Raw genomic sequence first — 22,508 nt, forward strand, 5'->3', positions numbered from 1 at the left:
GAATGGGTATCCTTAGAGGGTAAGGAAAAGGCAGCAGAGATGGGAGATAAGATGGGTACCATCCTAACCTGGGTCTGTGTCGTCTTCAACACCTTGCTCCCCAGTAACTCAAAGGTTCTGGGAACTACCTTTTCCTTGCTTCCTGTTTGTGGTGAAAATGCACAGGAATGTTTACAAGCAGTAGCAATGAGCGTAGGCCCGAGACCAAGATGTGACTTCTTCGGAAATACATCTGCCTCAATTGTTTGTTCTGTTGCAAAACGACACAAGTGTCACCATGTGACCTTGACATGCCCATATTGATGCTGTCAGAATTTCATGTCATTCATCAAAACTTCAGTGTTCTGCTCTTGTGAGCTCAAAAAAAAAAAAAATTATGCCAGTTTCAGCTGCCAACTGTGACTGCTCTCAATACAGCAACAGCTGCTGTTAGTATTACACAGTTAATGCTCCTGGTGTGTATGTTAACTTATTAATGCAGACTTTTTGTTTCTTATGGGTTCTTGAGATTGAGATGTGTTCAATTTCTACTTTATTCTGCACAAAGTACCAATTCTCAATTCATAAAGCCAAATAGCTGAAAACTTCTAGTGTTTTTGAATGTTTGTGTGAAAACACTGGTGATGAGTGATTGTGCACTTGCATGTCTTTCGTGCAAGTTTTCAATGACCATGGATGCATGTGTCTGGGATGTTCTTACAGCACTCTGTATGCTACATATCATTTGCGGTCACTTTTTTATTCAGTATTTTGTCACGACTTTAGGTATTCTGCCTGCCTTCCACTTTTCATTTACAGTCTGTACTTAGTGAAGGACCTTCAGCATAACAGACCATGAACAAAACTGGCTGAAAATATTGCAGGAAATCATCAATCGGCAGACAATACTCATGGCTGCTTTAAACATGCTATATGATCCTAGCTTCAAGAGAGAAAAAAAACTTGTATAGGGAAACATCACCCTGTTACACAAGTTAGCTTGGTATCTTCCTTTTACAGTCTGTCATGCACCTAAACACTTGAATCACCTGCTTCTTGGCAGCTGTACATCACTTTTGTTCTCATTTTCTTTGCTCTTCAATTCTGTCATCATGCTGGCTGTGTTGGTGGTGGGGTGTGCATATGCTAAGCTCAATAAGCTGAGTTCTGAAACGGTTTATTGTACAGAGCCATTTCTCCCAAAATATGTAATAAGTTTAAATTGTGCCTTGAACTCAAATGACTGCACTTGTGCCACGAACTCAAATGACTGCAGTTGTGCCACAAAGTGTTTGTGAGACAAATGGATCAGATCTACTTCAATCACATTGAATATAATTTCCTCAATAGCTCTTGCAGTGGAAACTTCCTGCTGATGACTGATCTCATCAGGAAACGGAGTGAACTTGCAGACGCTGCTCCAAGTTCTCCACAGTTGTTTTCAGCCGATCAGGATGCAAATGAAACAGAGTGAAGAGCTCTCTTTCCTTCATTTGCAATGCGTCTTTTTTCAGTACCTGCAACAAGACTGCACCCATTGTAATACAATGCTAAACATGAGTTAAACAAGCTTGATTTCTCTGCTGGGAGACATTCATGTTTGCTAAAACTCATCAACTCCATTAATGTTGTATATAAATCTGCTGCTGAATAAGGGAAAGAAGTTACTGCAGTCATTATCTCACAGCACTTGCTGAGAACCATCTTCAATCTAGGTAAATCAGCTCCTGATCACAGAATTAAGTATGGCCTTGCTAGCTATGAGCCCTTTCTGTCAACACTAAGCTGGTAAATATCATGAACCAACTATGCTGCAATTAGGAAGAAAGCCAGTGTTCAAATAATGAATAATGTTTTTCCATCATCTCACCTTCTTTTTGTTGTTGATGTCAGTGATGGTGTCAAGAATGGCTGCCTCTAGCTTCTGCAACATCTCATCCAGCTCCATGGCTGTTTTCTGAAAGACCACAGGCATCATTTGTGGCTGCCCACCCAAGGTGCTGGACTCTGCATACAGCACATTCTCACACCTCTGCACTTCTTCCTCCCTGTAATATAAAAACATTCGTGGCTTGTCCTGAATTTGACCCAGTTTTTTGTCGCTTTTTAATGGATGGCTGAATCTCTTTTTTCAGAACCAGTTAATGCAGTGGTGTGAGTACACAATTTGGAAACAAACATTAATCCACGGTTAAAGGCTAAACAAAAGACCCCATAAAATAGAATATACAGAAACAGCATAAAACGACTATTTAAAAAATGTGTATTTAAAAGAGAATCATAAAATCATTTCAGTAACAAAACAAAAACGAAAAAAAGCGCTTACATTCTGCTGACCCTAGCCTGGTACATATCTGCTGTGGAGACAGCCTCAGCTCTGGCTGCCTTAACTTGCTGCATGAGTGATTGTGCTGCTGATACCATTGAGGAGTACGGCAAGAACAACTGTCTCTCACTGGTCGCTTTGTCTGGTGTCACTATGCAGATTGTATGTGTACATGTGAACACAGATTAATATCCTCTCAGACTCACATGGACACACGTATATGGTTAGCAGCAAACTTATAAGATGGAAAAATGGTCTTCAAGGAGATATAAATAAGGATGGAAAAGTGGTCTTAAGCAAACTGCCTTACATGGCAAACTATCACACTTAAGCTAGACATTAGACTAATTCCACAAGTTAATGAAAAAGCCAAAATCAAATAATGACCTTACCCAGCATGTGATACAACCTGGTTGAAAACATATCTCTAGTATCGATTGTCCCACGCTCATATCTGGCTTTAGTTAGATATGGATCAGCCATGATCTTCTGTAATTAAAAACAAAATCGAATAGCACTATGAACAAATCATGAAGAAAAAGATACAGAATAGCATAAAGCATCTACCGGAATGAAAGTGTTCTTGCAATCTGGAGATGGGGCTAGGATGGACAACCGAACAAATTTATATAAATATATTTCTTACCATACGCTCATCAAAGGATGACAGTTTGGCCTGAAGTGTTTGTTTAATGGCTGTTAGCAAGCGATGAGTTTCTCGATGACCACGGGCTTCAATTTCATATGCCATGGTCAGGAACTCATTCCTTGCCCGCTGCTGCACGAGGTACTCGATGACCTAACGAACCAGGCCAAAAATGACAGCAATATACCACCCTTTTATCTTTTATGTCATATCAGATGTCTGTAAGCAGAACATGCTGAACTTCAATCTTTAATGTACTTTTCTGGACTAATGCATGAAGGTCATCTTTTTACATCTTTGACATTCTTTTTAATAAGAATACTAACAATCTAAGCTTAATTTCATTTTCATATCAACTACGTGGATACAGGACACAGCACTCAAGATGATGTGTTAACCAGATGTAATCATGACCTTTTAAACATATGCTATCATCCACATCAGGTTGTCCAGCTAAGAGTTTCTAATATAAAATACTTGACAAGCTTTTTCATATCCCACCCTAAGCACATTAAATTACAATTAGCACAGTTAGTTGAAAGAAGGATCCAAGACTATAAGAAAGCCTCAATTGCTGATGGTGTAAAGTTTGAACTTAAACTGACAGCTCAAACTACAAGCTAAAGCTCTTGTTCATAGTAAAGATGCTGTGACTATTTCTGAACAACGTAATCTACTCTACCCTGACAAGTTAAAATGCTTTAACAAGCATAAATAGTTGCTTGAAGAGACATTCATTACCGAGGTCTTCAATAGCTCGCCAATACATCCCTCCACAATTTCAAAAATATTATTTTGCAAGGATCAAAGAAATGGAGATATCCACCAAGGTTTTTACAGACCTGGTTCTGATTGGATGTGAAGTAATCTTGGCGAGCCAGTTTCAGGCTGTAGTCACCGGTTAGGACTGTAGTGGACTGAAAAGTAGCTAACTCTCTCACCAAACTGGGCACTTCAGTGTCAGTGAGGTGATGCAACTCCTGCTTGATGACTGAATGTGATGCATTGAGCTCTTGCAGGTTATGACTGCAAAGTCACAACAATCAGAAAAAGAGCAACATTTATTGTAAGCAAGAAAACTTTCAACTTATCTTTATAAATTTATTATGTTTACATTATGATGGATCTGTTAGGAACTTCACAGGTAAAAATTTAAAAAAAAACATGGTCCAAAACTCCATCAAAAAAAAAAAAAAAAATGCCTATGCAATTTTTGCTAAATTTCAAGAACCGGATAGAAATGCAAAATTAAATTTCGCTTTTACCTGAGGTCTTCCACAGATCTGGGGAAGCCCAGACTGTATATTGTGCAGAATGTCCTCCGCTTGCTGGCAAACACTTGCTGCACACTTTGCCTCCACCATGGCATTGATGCGCTCAGATTCGCTCTTGGGAAATCTGCGTATGAAGAAAATATTGCTCCTTATATTTCACTTTTGAATGCTCCAGCTTGAACGTTTTGATTTTCCACATTTGGTACTGAAATCTCACACTCTTCATAGTCACTGCTGGCAAAACTTTTGTGTGGACTTCAGGTGGTGGGAGTTAAAAGACACTCAACAATTAAAAGGCTCAACAACATCAATCATCAGACTGTCAAGTGCAGCTTCAACAGGCAGAAGTACTGATAGTCATGAAAGGGCAGTCATGCTGCTGGAAGTATGATCAACATTTAAAATATAAGATAGCTAAATCTGTATTATGTCTTAATGTTACAACAGTATTGATAATATTTACTGCTTGAAGAGTTAAAAAAATTAAGAATGTTTACTGCTTGAACAACAAAAACATGATAAAACGAAAGACCATTTGCTTCCACAGCAGCATATGACAGAATACCTACACTGCTTGAAGTCTGGTGAGCTCTTGACAGTCTTGAAGAAAGGCCTCTTGTGACTGACCCTTAACCAACAAACTTGTGGGGTCACTGACCTCCAATAGCTCATAGCGTGATGTCTCCCCACCCGCGATGTTAGCAATACCCTGTGGCAGCAAAGAATGTTTCTTCAGTTAAATATTACAAAATTTCAACTCTTATTTTGCTCCTTCCCTCCATCAGAACGCACAAAAAAATGTGTCATGAAAATAAATTATATTATTTATCTTCCACTATACCAAGTACATTCAGATTTTATATTACACGCAATACACAATAATACAGAAAATGTCCTATAAAGCACCTCAAAGAACTGTTTTTTAGTGAATGCTGTTAATTCTACTGTAAACTTCTCCTCAGCAAAGTGGAAAGCTGCTAGAGAGTTCTGCGACAGAAAGACAAGATGGCCAAGGTCGGCATTGGAATCCTGTGATTCAATCCCACTGACTGCATACAGCGTGTAGAGATGTTTCACACTATTAAGTAGTTTGCTGAGGCTCGCATCTCTCTGCAGACATTTGAAAAACACATTCTGCTAATTCTACATGATAAGCAGCTTTAAAAAGGAATGAAACATAAAATGTGATGGCTGCTGTTTTGACTTTAAGAAAAATCCAATTTGAAAAATGTCATAGCTATATTTCAACTACATAGCACTACAGGGACAGAGAACAGAAGTTTCCATCTGAAATATGAAGATAAACATATACATGTACAGGCAATCGTGACTAAAACTTTTCTCCAAGTCTTGTCATAAAGGTATGAAGGGCAGGCAGACAACTTTTATGTCACAGAAATATTGACAGAAAGTTTGTAGACTCCTATCATACCTCTATGCTGCTCTTTTGGCATGCTTCCAATGCATGTTTGTAATGACGTTTGGCTTCATCCTCTGGGTTTCCGAGCTTGGATAATCGATCTGTAAGGCCTGTGTGATGAAGACTGAAGAAAAGTAAAGTATTGATCTAATTAAATAATAGCATGATAGCAAGTTTTTAGTTTTGTTTAAAGGAATCAAAGCAAGCAGGCAGCAGTCAGCTATCCCAGGGCAGAGAAATTACCAGCTTTACAACCTATAAAATTTGGTGAGGCGGAAACAGTGATATGTATGAACCAAAAAAAAAAAAAGCTGTTATTTTGTACAAATCCGACTTTCCGAAACTGGGGATCATTTCCAAATGACTAGCATACTTCAAGGGTATGTCCCTAGTTTCCAGAAATTACATACTTGTGAATATATCTGTATCCATAAACATGGACAATTATGTTTAAGCAATGGTAAAAACAAGTCTAGAAATACATAGCTAATTGTTTACCCAAACTGAAACTCAGGTACCTTAGCTTATTCCTGGTCTGCACCAAATGCTGTTTTCTTTTCTTGCTCCTGTCAAGATCTTCTTTCAGCCGTTCAATATCACCTCTAAAGACAGAAAAAAAGAAGAATTTTACTTGGGTGTTACAATTAACAAAAACATGTTAAAGCAAAGATCTAAAATTTCCAGCCTTAATGCTTTGAGGGGAAAATATATTCCCATGTATTGCTACTCAAATATTCACCCAAATGGATGTTATGAACACAGAAATATTCTGTAAATATTGCATAAGTATATCCAGGCATATGAAGAATGGGTTTCTTTAATACAACATATTAATAGAATTTTGTAAAGTGTGGTGAAAGACTTGTCCCAAAGAATAATAAATTAAATCTTACTTCAGCTTTTCCTGTGTTATGTCATCATCATATACTGGATAGCTTCGCAGTGCATCATCTAGCTGTTCTCCTTCCAGAAGAATTGCTTGCGATGCCTTGAGCTCTTCATATCTGTTACATGCAAATGTCACTCACTGAAATTTCTGATAATTTTCTGCAAACTATTTCCTAAATTGTGCACATTTATGTGTGATCTCAGGTACTAACTTGCAGACTTTTCAGTTGTCATTGAAATGCAAGTCTGAGTTTTAGACAAGCAGATGCTGCTAAAATGTGATCTCCACAGTCTACTCACTTGTCCACACTCTTCCAGAGGTGTGACTATCCCAATAAATGTACTGGTATCAGGCTTTCTAATAAAGTCACTAAAATCCTTTCAGATCTTTTTATAATCTAAATACAATTTCTACTTAATTGTTGTGCTCCACACATGAATTACAAAGCTCTTAACAATTTTAACTTGAGGAACTTAACACCTATTTTAAAAAATCTACTTACTCTGCCTCTTCCTCAGCGCTCAGAACATTTTGTTGTCCCACTGTGTTACAAAACCAGGTGAGAAAAGGCAGCATTGTGACATCTTCAAACATCCAGTCCAAACCCCGTGGACTAAGACTATCTGCCTTTGGGTATCCAATATGCTTCAGAGTCTTTATAAACTGAAGACCACTCATGTTGATTATCCTACGGAAAGAGTATAGTTATCTCACATATAAAATTAGAATCCCATCCGAACACATTTTCACAATCACAGTTCAGTCGACAAGTCTAACGAGTCCACGAACACATTCCTTAAATCGTCAGTTGAATCACCTAAAGAGTTCATGTAAATAATAAGCTGCTGCAGAGACACTGCGGACTTAAAGTATGGTTGCTAATGACCAAGCTATCAACAAATAGAAGTTCTAATGGCCATCTTCTTTCCTCGACTCTCCCGCTGTTACGTTTCTTTGTTTCGGCTTCTTCCATTGGACATCAAGAAATATCCACCAATCATAGGATGAGGTTACAGCGAAACGCATTTCCGTCACGTATATGGCGGCGATCTCAAATAATAACAAGTGGGAGAGTTTAATTCTCAGTTCACAGCATGTCTAAGGTAAGGAATACCTAATATTAGTGATTTAAGTAGTTCATAACAGAAGCATATTTTGCAGCTCGAGTGCTTATTTCTTGTGTCAGAGTCAATATAATGTTGCTTCTGCGATTTAAAGTTTGCCTAAGTTTTCATTTGTAAAACAGTCTTTTGGTCTGTGTTGCAGAGGAAGACAGGGAAGGTTGTTGTGAACCCATTCAAAAACAGAAATATTGGAAGGTGAGACAGTATATCAACCTATTTAATGTAGCGTGTGAATAAATAGTTAAATCGCATCAATGATAAATGGGTCATGATGTTGAGGTGTGTTGATAATTAGAACGTGATGCCGAACTTGTTTCAAGTATTTTGATCATCACTTAAATATGCACTTATATACTTTCATCACATAAAACTGGTAATTAAAATATGATAGTACATTTTGTTAAGAAAAATAAATGGTACAATAGAGAAACTTTCATTATGTTGCTTTCGCCTCTTAGTAGGTGGCAAGTTTTATGAAATGTAAATTTCACAAGTGCAGTGTTACCTTTTTTATTTCGATGACATTTGTAACCGTCTTGAAGGAATCATTCTAAATTCATGCCATGTAATTCAGTTTTCCTCATTTGGTTTCATAGAATGGGGACCGGTTGCTTTGACCCAAAACACGACAATTGAATTGTATTTTATGAAGATTTTATGTATGTCTTCACACAAATTGTAGATTGATTTGGTAGAACAGGCACAAAATCTTGAGTGTATTTAAAAAGAGATCTATTTCTTAAAGGAGAACAGGTAGAGATGTAAAGGCAGGAAAAGCAGTTCGCAAGACATCTGGAGGATTTGAGAACTTTGATGATTACTGGTCTGAATCAGGTAACTATTTGTAATAGCTCATTATATCACTAAGGGAGAATATCCTTTTCTGCAGTCATGCTTAGCATTTTTTCAATGTTAATCTCTTTCTGACTACCTAGCACTTAGATGTTAACCATGTATTTAGATTACTCCCATTACCATTTTTGTACTTTCTGTTAGTCTTTCTATTTATTTACTGAACTTTCATTGTTGATAGAACATAAAGATTTTATCCCTACTAGTTTTATAACCGCTTTGAATCTATAGTTTGTTTCCTCTTTTTTGGTTAAAAATTAAGAAACATTTTTTTAGGACAATTTCAAGAAACATTTAAAGACCTTAGACTTAAAATGAATTTGTAAAGAAATATCCAGTAAGATAAACTCATCATTGATAAGTTTTGAAAAACGATGTGTTTTTGATGTTTGCACTTTTGAAGAAGCTGAAGTGACAAGGGAAGGGACCTTTCTGAAGCCTAATGATCCTGGGATAAAGCAGGCAGACAGCAGTTCCACTAAACTTCAGGCAGTGAACAGCAGTCAACATTCTCAAGCAGAGAAATTACCAGCTCTGCAATCACAAAATGTTGGTCCTCCCTCTCTTTCCCAGACTCAGCAGTCTGAGGTAAGTTGCTCACATTTCACTGTGTCTTCTAATGTGTTATTTGAATTTTCAGTTATGTTTGTTTTTGTGTTTATGTGTGCACTTGTGTATGTGTTTTGAGTATAATGGAAAAAGCAAGTTCAGTGTGTACATATTTTGGATAAGTGGTGAAATTAATGGATTGGGAAATATCAAGGTATTTTAGCAAAGTTTACTGCGTGGATCAGTTGCTGACAAAACTACTAATTGTGAGATGGGAACACTTTCCTCATTTGATCCAGCCAACTATGGATAAGGGGATTTCTTTTGACTTTGTCACTCAAAAACCTGTGCATGAACAGTAGTTTCCTATCATTAGGCCTTACGAGTCCTGTAAAATCAAATGCATAGATACAAGAGCTAATTGACATTGAGATGTGGTTTGACTTCTCAGTGTTTTGACAATCAGTCATCTGTGTAATAAATGTGACCTACTGCTACAAGAGTCCAAGACAGCGCCATGTGTGGTCATAGTGTAAGCATCTTGGTGTTTCCTCCTATTTTGCTGATTTCTCATGACCCTGCATTTGTTGTAGGCAAGTTATCATGCTCATGTCAAGATCACTATCAATCCCTTCAAGAATCAGAAGATTGGGAGGAGAACTGGGAGAGACGTCAAAGCTGGCAAGCACATCAGAGTTCTGGATGGAGGCTTTGAAAACTTTGATGACTATTGGTCCGAGTCAGGTATGTTTTAAAACGGTACTAACACTTATGGCCTGGCTTACTGAACAACAGGTGCTGGTGCTGGGTAGACCTTCACAAGAAGGTACACATGTCATCATCAGACTTCTCCAAAAAGTGGGGGGGAAAACTCAAAGAAAAAGCAAGCAAAAATATTAATTTCAAATTGTAATTTTATTGAATAAGGCATTGTGTAAAATATTATGTGGTGTCAGAAGTTTTGTTGCTAAGATATGCTGAGTAACTATGTAGAATTTAATTTGGGCATGTCTTGACCACATGACCACCTTGGTGGTGATGTGAAGAATATTACAGTACAAAATAAAACTCACTTCAGAACATTTACAAATTCCTTGAGATGATAAAGGAGAAATTTTTAAACCAGTTATGTCAAATAACATTCACAATTGGTGAATTAAATAGGATGTATGACATGAATAAACTGTAATAAAATTCCACCCAATGGCACAAGAATTGCAATTAAAAATGACCATATTTGTGACAGATGCAGATAGCATGGTGTCATTTTCAAATTCTGCTGCTCCCAAAAAGGTAATTTTTCAGGGGGAGTCTTTATATGTGTCTGCTATAGACTGTGTTTTAATATATATATGTGTGTGCAGTGATATATATATAAGGTGGAGACAGGTCTTGTATCCTGTTGATAAACTTCCATTCAGTATCTTTTAGCATAATTTTGAATGAACAAGTAAAAAAGAATCTTTCAACCATTATAGACTGGTTGCCATGAGTCACAGAAAGCTCTCTGTCCTTCAGTGATCTTCTTGCCTGAGGAATAGTCTAATTAGAAATGATTTCTGTTAATGTCATCTGACAGGACTGAAGGAATAGAAATTATTTTGAAAAGTTGTTTTCATTATTTTCTCACATCTGTTCTTTTGCACTACAGGCTGACATGACAGAATTGCAGGGTACTGGCATGCTGGTTGAAGCCGAAACAACTTCAGAAAATGAACCGTCAAGTGACAAAGAGAGCAAAGTCACCACTTCCATTGATGGGGATTCTGCAGAGCAGTACACTGCAGAAGAACATTCAGAAGAGAGTATACAAAAAAATTATTTAGACAGAAGCAATAAGAGTAGAAGTATGCAACTTGAGGTTGCTGGTGAAGATGATGGAACTGGCGATGAGGCCATCCTGGCCCAAGAAGACATAGGTTCTAAAAGAGACCTCCCAGGAAAGCTGATCACTCAGCAGAAATCCCCTCCACAAGAAAAGGTTCAACAGAGTTTAGAAAAGGTCAAAGGCAAGAGGAAAGTTTTGGAAGAAAAAATGGTCAGCACAGGTTCTCAAGGTAAAAACGAAAATGTTGGCTCCAGCAAACTGTTGGAGGTTCAGGGCACTGACACAGAGAGTCATGACAAGTGTAGCTGCAGTGAAGCTGAAGAAAGCACAACAGCAGGTACAGACTGCCAGATGTCTGATGCAGATGATTTTCTCATCCAGAAAATCAAAAGGCAAACAGCTGCTTTGCAACAGGTGCTGGTGGCGGATAGACCTTCACAAGAAGGTATTCATGGAACATCTGATAAGCAGACACATATATGCAGACAGTCAGAACTAAACCCAGCAGAGGTTGTTCCAGAATGTGTGACTAGAGAAAACTACTACAAAGGGGAGATGCCTGAGAAGAACTGTGTTGAAAAATCCGCAGGCAGAGCTAGTACTGTCCTCCGAGCAAAAGGTGCAACCCCCAAGGCCCTTTGTGGTGAACCTGGAAGAGGAGGTAATAAAATAAACATTGGAGAAAGTAAAATGGACAATACAACATCTGGTAATGCCAGTAATGGCCAAACCGAGGAGGAGAACCATACCTTACTGGCAGCCGATGATCTTTCTCAACTTAAAGGTAAACTTTGTCTGAATTCCTTGTAAATGCATGTATTAGAAAGAGAATAGCATTAATATGACAGTTACCTATTCCATTAATCACATGATCTATCTAACGTAGATAAAAAAAGTTTCTGTGCTGTTAATTGTCTGAAAACTGAATGTCTCCAATGTTTCAGAGAAAACAGAAAGGATGGGGTTTTTGTTCGTTTGTGTAGAGGTCACATTTATAATGTGTCACTAGGCACTAGAATTTCTAACATCAGCATAAGCTTAACTGCTTTATGATTCCTTTGGGTTTTTCATCCAGCCACTGTCTCGTGATGCATCCTTGTCCCAGAAGCCTGTGAAACTGGGCTCAAGGTCTTAGATTGAACTCTTGTCCCATGGACAAGATCATCTTATTCAGGGAAATCAGGGACCAGATTTTTGCGAGAGCTGGTCTATCCTCTCTTTCCCACAGCCATACCTTCTCCATCTTAGATACCCCCATTCCAACAGTTGGGTTGACCGGAGGAAGATTGGTACACTTCACAGGTATCGAACCAGCATGCCTCTGGGGTTCGTTCTCCAGTGGTCTTTCCATGCAGGTATATGCTTCCCCGAACAACATTATCTAGTGTCATGGGGATTGTTAAATTTTCATTTCAAGCATTCTTTGAACTTGATGGCTGTTGTCAAGAATGCTGTTAGTGATGACTCACTGTAGGCAGGAAGAACACTAGTTATGATAATATCTGTTGCAGACAAGTCATGTGTGCTGCCAGAGGCTACAGCTGAGAAATCCAATGAGCAAAGTCAGAATGTGGCCTCAGGTATTGTGCAACAGTCAGGAATTTCACAGGTACTTCTGTCACCTGCATTTGAATTTATACTTGCCACAGTTTTTATTTTTTTAATATCAAAATGTAATACCTTCTGTTTCTTGCTCAGACACAGTTGTGGATGGATGAGTGAAATGTATGGATTGTCTTGGTTTCCTGGGGTAGTGCTTCATGCCCTCATGTGTTTGTGTACCTACTGGTGCAACTGGTTGATCTAAAAGCATGTTTGTTACAGCTGACTGCAAATGCAAGCCCATTGCCTGTGTCTCAGAAGTCATCCATTTATCTGTCTATTGCTGGAGATGTGACAGGCTCCATCACTCGGGCAGATCAAAGTGAGGGTCTCACTCCTCAGCCACGTCTCTTTGACACTCGCAAAAGGTAACCATTCTGTTTCCAGAAAATCATGTACCAAAGTTGTAAAATGTTTGTTCTATATTTCAAGACAGGTTTTAAAATACACCTCTTCAGTCACTTTCTTAAAACTGATGTCTAAGTGTTTATTTTTTTTTTCTTGTCACTTTCTTTAATCCTTGGATCCATAATATTTGTTTCCTAATTTTTCTTTGTGTCTTCTGTGTTTGTCTTTTATTTTTTGTCTATATGGTTGTTTTTTCTCTTTCCATCCTTTGTCAGCTGTCCGTGTCTCATTCATGTGCTTGAGAGCATGTGTCCAAGAAAGATTCTCTTTAATCGTTACATCATTCTCTGTTTAACTCTGAAGACTACCAAAACTTTTATTTGAACACTTGATCTCTTTGTGTATTGTAGGTTTACTTATCTTTATAGTAAGGATAACATTAGCTATTTGTCTATGACAACACAGATTGTCTTATGGAGAGAGTCCAAAAAGCCAGAAGCCTGCCAGAGTCACACAAAAGCAGAGGTGAGTAGACATACCCTTGCTGTGGGAAATGTACCCTAATTTTGCCTGAATGAAAACTTCCCCATAAAGGCAGTCGAAAAGGGTTGATAGCCTATGTCTTCTATGTGCTGTTCTCATAATGTGGCGAACCACTTATAGTTCACATTGTCTGCAGTCACAAAGCTTTACCACAGACCTTTACTTGTGCCTGCATGCTTGTGCATCCTATTTATTTGCTAGATGTTGCCACCATAAAATGCTAGATGTTGCCGCCATAAAATTAAATGCTAGTGTTAACTACAACTTTTCATGGTTGATCTTTATGAATAGAATTGTAAAATGTAAAAAGACCATTTTAAGATAATTCTTCTCATTGTGCTTGCATATTTGTTTAAAATGTTTAGCTTTCATTTAAAATGTAATTTCAACAGACAGACAGCACCAGTGGCATCTCCCATTGCTGAAGTCCCAGAGGAACGCAAAAATGCAGACAAAGCAATAGACAACCTAGATTCTGAAGAAGTTAGTCAATCACCCCAGAGTCCAGTTTCTGAAGCTGGCATGTTTGTCTCCCTTGCAAGCCAGAACCTTGCTAAGACTTCCAAAGTTTTTTCAGATGAAGAAGATGACTTTGATATTTTGGATGTCAGCCAGGTGTACAGTAGAAGGACAAGCAAAGCCAGGAGCAAACCAAGGCAGAAAGACAAGTGTGCACCAAAGATTTGCCAAGAAAAAACAAGCAGTCAAAATGTTTTGACCAAGGAAACGACAAAAGTGACAGCAGAGAAACCTCAGAAAGAATTAGCTGCTGGTGGTAACAGAAGTCTCAGGAAACCAAAGGCCCAAAAAGAGAGAAAACAGACAGAAATGCTAGCCGGAGCAGATAGAAAAGCACAGTTGATTAGCCAGGTGTCTCTGGTAGACCAAAAGACTGAGAAAGGAGGAGGTAGATCAGAAAGGAAGGACAGAGAGATGGCAGAAAGTAAGACATCTTTGGAGGAGACTGATTTAGAAGTTAATTTGGAAGCTGTGGACACAAAGCCTAAAATGCCATTGCAGACTAGAGGGAGAGCCAGATCAAAGTCTGTCAGTGCTCAAAGACACACAAAAAAATTGTTGGCAAAGAGTGTTTCTTCTGAAAGAAAAGCAAGAACCAAACGGCAAGAGGCAGAGTTGCAAGAAGATTGCCTAGAACAGGAACCTGTATCTAATGTTGAAGAGACTGGCGATGAAACTCTAGAAAGTTATAGTGATGATCGTGGAAATGCTGCCCAGAGAGCTGGGACACAGTCAGAAAATCAGCCCAGGAAGCAGAAAAAGAAAACGAGTGATGCATATGATGAGAACACAAAGGAGGAAGCAACAGACAACAATCAGCACAAAGTTTTGACATCATCCAAGACAACTGCCCAAAGAAAAAGGAGAATGAAGCATACTTCAGAAAACAGAGACCATGATGAAGCCTCTCAAGAGGAGACCAGCAATGATTTGGCTCTATCCCCTGCAAAGCGAAGCAGTCCTGAGACCTATTCTCAACCTGTTGTGGCCAAAAGTCAGGGCAAACATCTTCAGACAAGTACTATCCTTCGACGCAGCTCAGTTGGGAAAAAGAAACTGTATGATACCAGTAAGACAAACGTTCTGGACTTTAGCCATGGCTCTGAAAGGAATGCAGTTGTTACAAACGCTGATAGTCTTTTCCATACTGATGCTGCAGATTTGTGCAGACCTGTGGAGTCACCATCAGAAACAAGTAAGAGACAGGTAAATAAGAAGAAACAATCAAAGAAAAATTCATACAGTATGTCAGGAACAATGTCTGACTTGCCCAAAAAGGGAAAAGTAGGTGAAAGTGGCACGGGGAAGTTGCTGGAAGGTCATGTGATGTCACAAGGAAGGGGAGCAAAGAACAAGAGACAGACTCCAACCTTGAAAAGAAAATGCAGCTCTGAATCGAGGTTAGACCTAGAAGATGGTGGACATAAAAAACAGTTTCACAAGAGAGGCAGGTCAAATGCAAATGATTTAGCCAAGAAAACTTCGCCAGATAAAGTGCATGAGGAGCCAAGTATGATGAAGGCCAATGAAAGTCAGAATCTGCCAGACAAAGGTACTTTCTCATTCAGATCAGTTTGTTCATTGTAAACAGACTGGTCCACTGTTAATCTGTTACTGTTACATTAAAACAATGAAACCTGTGATAACATTTACTAGTACCAGTTGTATAACAGTTCTAGATTGGAAATTATAGTATTTTCCACATGCCATTCAAGATTTATGTAAGCCGTTACCATGATCTTCAGTCTTTTCTGTTTGACACAGTTACACACTTGCACAATATTAACCTATAGCACACTAACCTAAGGTTTCAGTTAAACTTCTTATATGACCCTAGGTCACAACCCAATCATGCATTAGCAGTCAGTTAAATACCCCAGGTGCAGTTAAAATTTGTTTTGGTCATTCACTGTATATGTTCTAGATCAGGGGTGGGCAAAGTTTTTTCTTCGCAGGCTGGTCTCAAATTCTAAACTATGCGGCAGACCGGTATATCAAAAACTCTCGCCATGACTAGACACAATGTTTACTTACTGAATTTAATGTGAAAAATGAAGATGTTTCAATTTGCACACAATAAAAATTCAAGCTTTTTTTCTTTGAAGGCAGCCACCCCCGATGCTCTCTCACAGTTCCATCAGACACGTCAGAAGCGTTATTTGTTATTTTCATACTTTTTCTGTTAGAATGTTAAGTACTAATAATTCTTCACACTAAGTCATATTTGATAAATTAACTTTTAACCAGATTAACGTAAGTTAAATTTTTAAAAAGTTATTAAAACAAGTTCATTTCACATTTTGTCTGATGGGCCGGTCCAAAGACCTCTACGGGCCGGATCTGGCCTGCCGACCGTACTTTTCCCACACCTATTTTAGATGGTTGATGTTTAAAACTCATTGGCTGTGTTACTTTCTTAACCTGGCTTATCAATCAACAGAGTTGGCAGCATTTTCTAGCACTCCAGTCTCCCATCTCCACATCTTAGATATACCCGAGTCTGCATTAAAAAGTGGTATTTCCTTCCGACGCATCAGCTACCTCCCGTCAGTAAGAACAAGAGGAAAGCACTCCAGGCGGAAGCTGGTTGCACACAGCGCGGAGGTTGAAGATGATATTATCTCATCCCCTCACCTAGGTAACATTCATTAACCCAACCTATAACGACCTTAACTGAATCCTTATTTTCAAAAGAGTGATGGGTTTACACGACTGTTATATCAAAATTTGCCAAGGATCCAGTGTGGGTGTGTGGTTTTTTTCATAAAGGTCTGACTTGGTGAAAATGGTCCCATACTGTTTGTAGAAAAACGTTAAAGAATTTAGCATATTTTTTCATTTCACTGATGATAGAAATTCTATTAATTTTACATTTTAATTCTGAATTTTATTTCACAAAAATAATGATATTCTTTTGAACTGTTTCAGCCTAACTCTCCAAGTGTAAGAATTGTTCACATCCCCAGATTAATGATGAATGTTTTAATTTTTCAGGCAAGTACACTGCAAAAAAGAGTTCAGAAGAAGATACAGCGAAAGCAAAATCTGTCACTTCAGGAAATGACAACTGTCAGACGTTGACTCCATGTTTGACAGCAGCCAAAAGCAAAAATAAAATGCGGCGTGTCACCATCAGTAACACTGTAACGGAACATCAGGTTTCAGGTGTGAGACAGGTTTAGGTTGCATTGCATTCTTCTTCAACTTTAAGTCGTGAGGCAGGAGTGTTTTGTCATGCCATTCTTTGGCCATCTGTGTTAGTGACGTCCTTTCATGTGTTGTGTTTAGTGTTCATTATTTATAGATCTGCTGCTTTTATATCTACCCAAGGACCGTTACCTGATGAGAGGAATGTCCTGCATGCCATCTCACTGTCAGGGAGTCAACTTTAAATGGTTAAAGAGCAGATTTATTATTATTCGTGGTCATATCATCTGGTAAATCTCAAAAAAGAGAATTTACAATAAAAATTTCATGCTTGATATTTAAAGACGTTCATGCTTATTAAAATATTTAATGTGTATATTGAATGTAGGATCAGAAAATGAAGGCATTACAACTGTACTTCCCAGCATGTCTTCTTCTCCTGTACATTACCAGCAGATCACCTTTTCGTCTTCACCGCAGAAATGTCGCTGGGAGGAAGATAAAATAAGTAAGTACCGCAGGTCTAGGTACGTTAAGCATCCACCTTTCTTTTTTTTTTTTTTTTTGTCGAAAAAAAAGATGATCCATCCTAAAACGATTAAAGAATGCTTTTTTTTTTTTTTTTTTTTTTTTTTTGCCGGATCAAGAACTGCATGTATTGTCTACATTTTGCTGAAAAAAAGAAAACTTGATGAGGTCTTAAAGTCTGCGAAACATGAACATTTCCTATTGGAACTTTAACTTATTTGAATGTGAACAATTCTCAGTTCCACCAGAGGAGAATGTTGAAGGGCTGCGCAGGTCTCAGAGAACTCGAGTAAGGCCCCTTGAGTGGTACAAAAATGAGCGCATTGTCTATGAAAGAAGGAAATCAGGTAAGTTTTTTTTTTATATCTAGAAAAAAAAGCTCAACTCTCAAAGGCTTTGACTGCAAAACATGCATGTTGACAGTTTGCCTTAGTTGAAATAATATGAAAAAATTCTTCTGTATTTTATATTTTTGTAAACATCGTTTTCTGCCAATTTATATTGGTATATTAGTATTCTAAAACGTAGGATATTTAATGCTACCTTCATTGTGTATTTGTAAAGTGTATTTAAAATAGCTCTTAAAAAGCTGGGGGAAAAGGTTTTTAATCACACAGTTTGGCTTATGACTTATTACTTTAAATAGTGTATGTTAGCCCTTTAAGTAAACTACATCACATAGAAGTCTGATATAAAGAGCAGGCTACGGTGTTTATAAACCTGAGAAGCCAGTTGAGTCACATTGCATTATCTCATTAACTTCTCAAAGCACCACAGAATGACTGTATGGTGTTTTAGAAAGGAAAGATACCACAAGTTCAAACACATCAAATTTCAGGTTGCAAGTGTTTGCTTTCTTATTTAAGGTGCAGTGATTGTGGCTGTACAGCCGTCCAATGAAAAGCTGTACCTGGAGCAGGAGAATAGAAAGCGAAGACAACGCCGCCAGGCCAACTGTAAGTGTGTGGGCTTTTACTATTGTTGTTGATGTCATTGCAATTTTATGTCTTTAGCCAGTCACATGCCCACAGTAGAAAAAGTAAACTTGAAAATGTGAACTTGTTTATGGTGATAATTATTTGATTTGTCTAGAAACATAGAAGAATGTTGGTACAATAAAAAAGCTGTTTTTACCAGAGTATATTTGGTAATACTATTTCATTAGTTACTACATCCTATAAAATACATTTAGGCAAAAATGTCTGAAAGTGTGAAGACGTTTTTCATTGAATGTCATTTTCCCTGTTAGTCATGAATTTTTACAAGAAATATAGAAAGCCCATGTTTTAGTGGGAAACACTGTAATGCTAGTTCAAAATATAATTATGCTTTAATTGCATGTTGCTAGTCTTTTGTTTCAATTCTTCCTCAGTGTTGCGGTAACTGTGTGGCTTCTAGTTGACACTTTAGTTGTAGAAATACTTTCTAAATGTAGTTGTGTATCATTTAGTTAACATTTTATAGATTCTTACTAACCACCCATCAAATCAAATCAAATCAAATCAAACTTTATTGTCTGTCTGAGGAAGTCAAGATGGAAATTTTTCTTTTGCTCACAAGCCCAACCACATATACAAACATAATGTAGCATGCACATTCAACACACATGCACACCTACACCTTCTCACACATACATGTCAGGGCTTCTGCTAAGGCTAAATTCTTTGGGGTCCCAGGGACCCCTCCTTCAGATTTTTAAGGAGTCCCTGTTCTTCGTCCCAAATTTGAAGGGGACCCCATTGACGAAAATTGAAGGGGTCCTCCGAACTTTTAATGCGTACTGTACGCAATTTTTTGCGTAAGCAGAAGCCCTGCAAATGTAAACCTCCTAAAGAGGATGCCAGGTAGTATGGCAACCCTATGTGGCTGTTGTTGTTATTGACTCATAAATAACTGCCTGAACTGTAAAGTGTCAAGAAGTAGTGTTGTCTCTACAGTGGTGCGTAGGAAGACTCAGTCTAGAAAAGGGAATTGTCCCGGCGCTTGTCAATCCACACAAAGATTCCTGATGAACTGGAAGTGACTAAAAGTACAGAAATACCTGTCTTTCATCCAGAGACACAAGAGGAAGTCCTAATGGGTAAGTAGTAGGTGAACACAGTAACACTTATTAACCCTAGGGCTTATTTATATAGATGACCTAAACAGCAGCAATCTACAACAGTGGTATATTAAAAATTAGAACTCCGAAGTTGTGATTGTATAATAAACGGTTACTTGAACAGATATTTGTCTCTGATACCTTATGAATTATTTTTGTTATAAAAGTAGATCGGAATACTTGAAATATTCATTTGTAAATTTCCTGTCTAGCTGGTAACCTGGTGCTATTGAGAGCCTCCATCTGAAAAAGACACATGAAAAATAGCAAAGACCTTTAATTAAAGAGAATATCTAGATAATCAACATTTGAGACATCATGGCATACCATTATTTAGAAAGAGAAGCTGCAGAAATAATAAAACTTTGCATTAATGTATTTACTTTTTGTCATCTTTCTTCCATTTTTCCTCATTATAGTTTGCACCAGGAATGTCTAATTTGTATATTTTTTCTTTTGTGTAGGTTGCTTCAACCCTGCTGAAAGTGGGGTGCTGTTGGGTCCCCATGGTAATGACCCTTCACCCAAAGACCCTTTCACATTGAAGTTGATTACACAACAGAAACTTTTCACAACAGGCGTGCTGACACTTGCACCACTGTCAGAAAAACCATTGCAACGGACTATCAGCACCGCTGTGGTACGTAGGTTTTAGCAGTCTATTTCCTTAACACTTTTATCAGCATTGTCAGTTCTAACATGCATTTTATGAGATACAAATATTCTGTCGCTAGTTTTTTCACAACTGAGAAAATATATGAGTGCGGAGCCATTCTGAATATTACTGAAGACATTGTTACCTGGTACTTTTCTCCTTTTATTTGTTTACTCTTTATTTTTATTTTTATTTTTTATTTATTTATTTATTTTGTATCCAAAACTATCTGCAGATTTATGCCATCAACTATGGAAAAGTCATTATCACTATCAACAGAGCCACCAGCATTCTTCAGACAGGTGACCACTTTTTTGTGCCCAAAGGTGGGAATCTCTAAAATCTTCCTTTGCAAGACTCTTTAGGACAGTGAATTGGGTGTGGTTGAAGATTTTATAAGTCTGTTAGTGAAGAAGTTCTTCCAGTGTAAAAGATGATGCATGACAAGCATTCATATCTTCTTTCAGGATCAGTGTACAGTCTTCGAAATCTTCGACAAGATGAGGCCATCCTGACTTTCACAAACCTTCTGCTGGATACGGTCAACAACACAGGCATAGTAACAAACAGTGAATCACCTGCTTTTTAAATCTTCACCTGTGCTTACAGGAATTAAATTCTTGGTTCCATGGTCAGTTTATTTTACTGGGATGGCTGAAAACACCTGTTGCCACGTGCATCTGTTGGTGACTGGGTTGCTGACCTTTGTGAGTAGTTGTCACACTGGTTAAAAATAGGCCACCAGTTTTCTTTGTTAACATAAGCTTGACTCTATTTGTCAGTACAAATGACTTCATGAGAAATTAATGATTACATGACATCTAGTAAGCACCTTTCAGATTATTTGTTAAAGTTTGCCCGTTTGCAGATTGTTCACTGTTAGGGTGGTTAGCTATAGCTCAAATGGTGCTTAAAATGGTGTTAAATCAGTATAAAGAAACAAGGTTTCTTATTTCGGCGTGAATCTCCACTTATTTTGCCATGATGTAGCCTTAACTGCTAGCATGGCGTAAAATGCAAACAACCTACCAACCTTAACCTCCACAGCAAAAGCAAAGAAGGAATTGTTAGCTTTTCACATTCAATGCAGGACATTGTGTGCGCAGTGATGGTAGTGAAAATGTGTAACTCCTTTTTGGTCAGAGGTGGGAGTGAAAAGTTGCTTAAGTTTCAAGAAAGGAGCCTTGAAGCCCATCTTGAATCAGATAAAATGGACAGCTGTGTAAAAAAAAAAACAGCAGCAAGTCTTTAAATCTGGGTGGTGTTTTCTATTACTTTGTAAAGTAATGTTTGTATATGTATATATGTGTATATAAAAATTGTGTGTGTGTGTGTGGAAAAATACTTGTGTCTTTCCAAAGACATAAATATGGTCTTTGGATACATTAAAATGGCTCATTCTTTTTTAAAGTCTTGATGCTTTTAGCACGTCTTTTGATCTTTATGTCTCATTGAAGTGAGTGAAAGGTGCTTGCTTTTGTTATAAGCTAACATAAATAAAATGCATGTTTTGTTAATTTGTTAAATGTTTCAGTATTAAATATTAAGCCTATTACATGAGACAGTGGACAGAATATGAAGAAGGGAAATAACTGTTGCATCCAACTGATACAATTGTGTCTGCAATCACAGTACTGTATGACTTAAAATGCTGATTTTCGCACAAGTATCCATGCACATACATCATATTATGCATAAAAGTATCCATTGCTTTCTTAAAAAGTATAGATTTCTAAGGCACTGTGTTTTGTTCCAATGGTTGAAGACACACAATAATATTTTTTGACAAAGACTTAGCCCATACAGTAAAATGTCTGATTTTTGTTTTCGACATTGCCCAATTTTATTTTATTTTTTTAAGCTAAGTGCTAGGTGTGGTTGAGCTGTATCTGTTGACTGACCACTTTCTTCAATGCCATTGGTTCCTAGATTGAATGATTGTGAATCTGCGACAGCTGCTGCTTTAGTTACATTCAGATTAGTTACATTCAGATTATTTTATCACTATGAACTGTTTATTAAGCAAATACTATGAGTGCAATGCTGAGCTCCCACACAACTATTTTTTCTGTTTTGCAAAGTGCATAGTGATAGTTATAAAGTAGACATCAGTTTTAAAGTGGGGAGGTGCACTCCATAAATCCACTTATTATCATCATTTTATATAAACATTCAAAG

At 37.7% G+C, this 22,508-nt stretch overlaps 2 protein-coding genes across 2 annotated transcripts; one reads left to right on the plus strand and one right to left on the minus strand.

Moving 5' to 3' along the window:
* Window positions 1-383: 383 nt before the first annotated feature.
* Window positions 384-7,492, minus strand: LOC112574127 (HAUS augmin-like complex subunit 3). Its single transcript, XM_025255009.1, is given in 14 exon segments — window positions 384-1,496; window positions 1,850-2,027; window positions 2,306-2,456; window positions 2,698-2,794; window positions 2,952-3,104; window positions 3,794-3,971; window positions 3,973-3,977; window positions 4,217-4,349; window positions 4,795-4,934; window positions 5,132-5,335; window positions 5,658-5,769; window positions 6,164-6,247; window positions 6,539-6,649; window positions 7,037-7,492. Coding segments are annotated over 14 exon segments (1,851 nt in total). The 5' UTR covers window positions 7,213-7,492; the 3' UTR covers window positions 384-1,367.
* Window positions 7,493-7,547: 55 nt separating this feature from the next.
* Window positions 7,548-21,672, plus strand: LOC112574069 (treacle protein-like). Its single transcript, XM_025254897.1, has 20 exons — window positions 7,548-7,637; window positions 7,801-7,853; window positions 8,404-8,492; window positions 8,914-9,098; window positions 9,653-9,803; window positions 10,306-10,352; window positions 10,711-11,671; window positions 12,399-12,496; window positions 12,712-12,857; window positions 13,303-13,362; window positions 13,773-15,451; window positions 16,340-16,537; window positions 16,894-17,064; window positions 17,435-17,554; window positions 17,814-17,921; window positions 18,441-18,530; window positions 19,512-19,654; window positions 20,140-20,315; window positions 20,566-20,656; window positions 20,798-21,672. The coding sequence occupies exons 1-17, from the start codon at window positions 7,629-7,631 to the stop codon at window positions 19,595-19,597; spliced, it is 4,251 nt and encodes a 1,416-aa protein (XP_025110682.1). The 5' UTR covers window positions 7,548-7,628; the 3' UTR covers window positions 19,598-19,654; window positions 20,140-20,315; window positions 20,566-20,656; window positions 20,798-21,672.
* Window positions 21,673-22,508: the final 836 nt, after the last annotated feature.

Source organism: Pomacea canaliculata, linkage group LG10, assembly GCF_003073045.1.
Source record: "Pomacea canaliculata isolate SZHN2017 linkage group LG10, ASM307304v1, whole genome shotgun sequence".
Taxonomy (NCBI): Eukaryota; Metazoa; Mollusca; class Gastropoda; order Architaenioglossa; family Ampullariidae; genus Pomacea; species Pomacea canaliculata.

What these genes read in the sequence shown, in the direction of transcription:
- LOC112574069 (XM_025254897.1), top strand. An exon ending in TGATTACTGGTCTGAATCAG is followed by an intron (nt 8,493 to 8,913) that starts GTAACTATTTGT and finishes GCACTTTTGAAG; the next exon opens with AAGCTGAAGTGACAAGGGAA. An exon ending in CCCAGACTCAGCAGTCTGAG is followed by an intron (nt 9,099 to 9,652) that starts GTAAGTTGCTCA and finishes CATTTGTTGTAG; the next exon opens with GCAAGTTATCATGCTCATGT.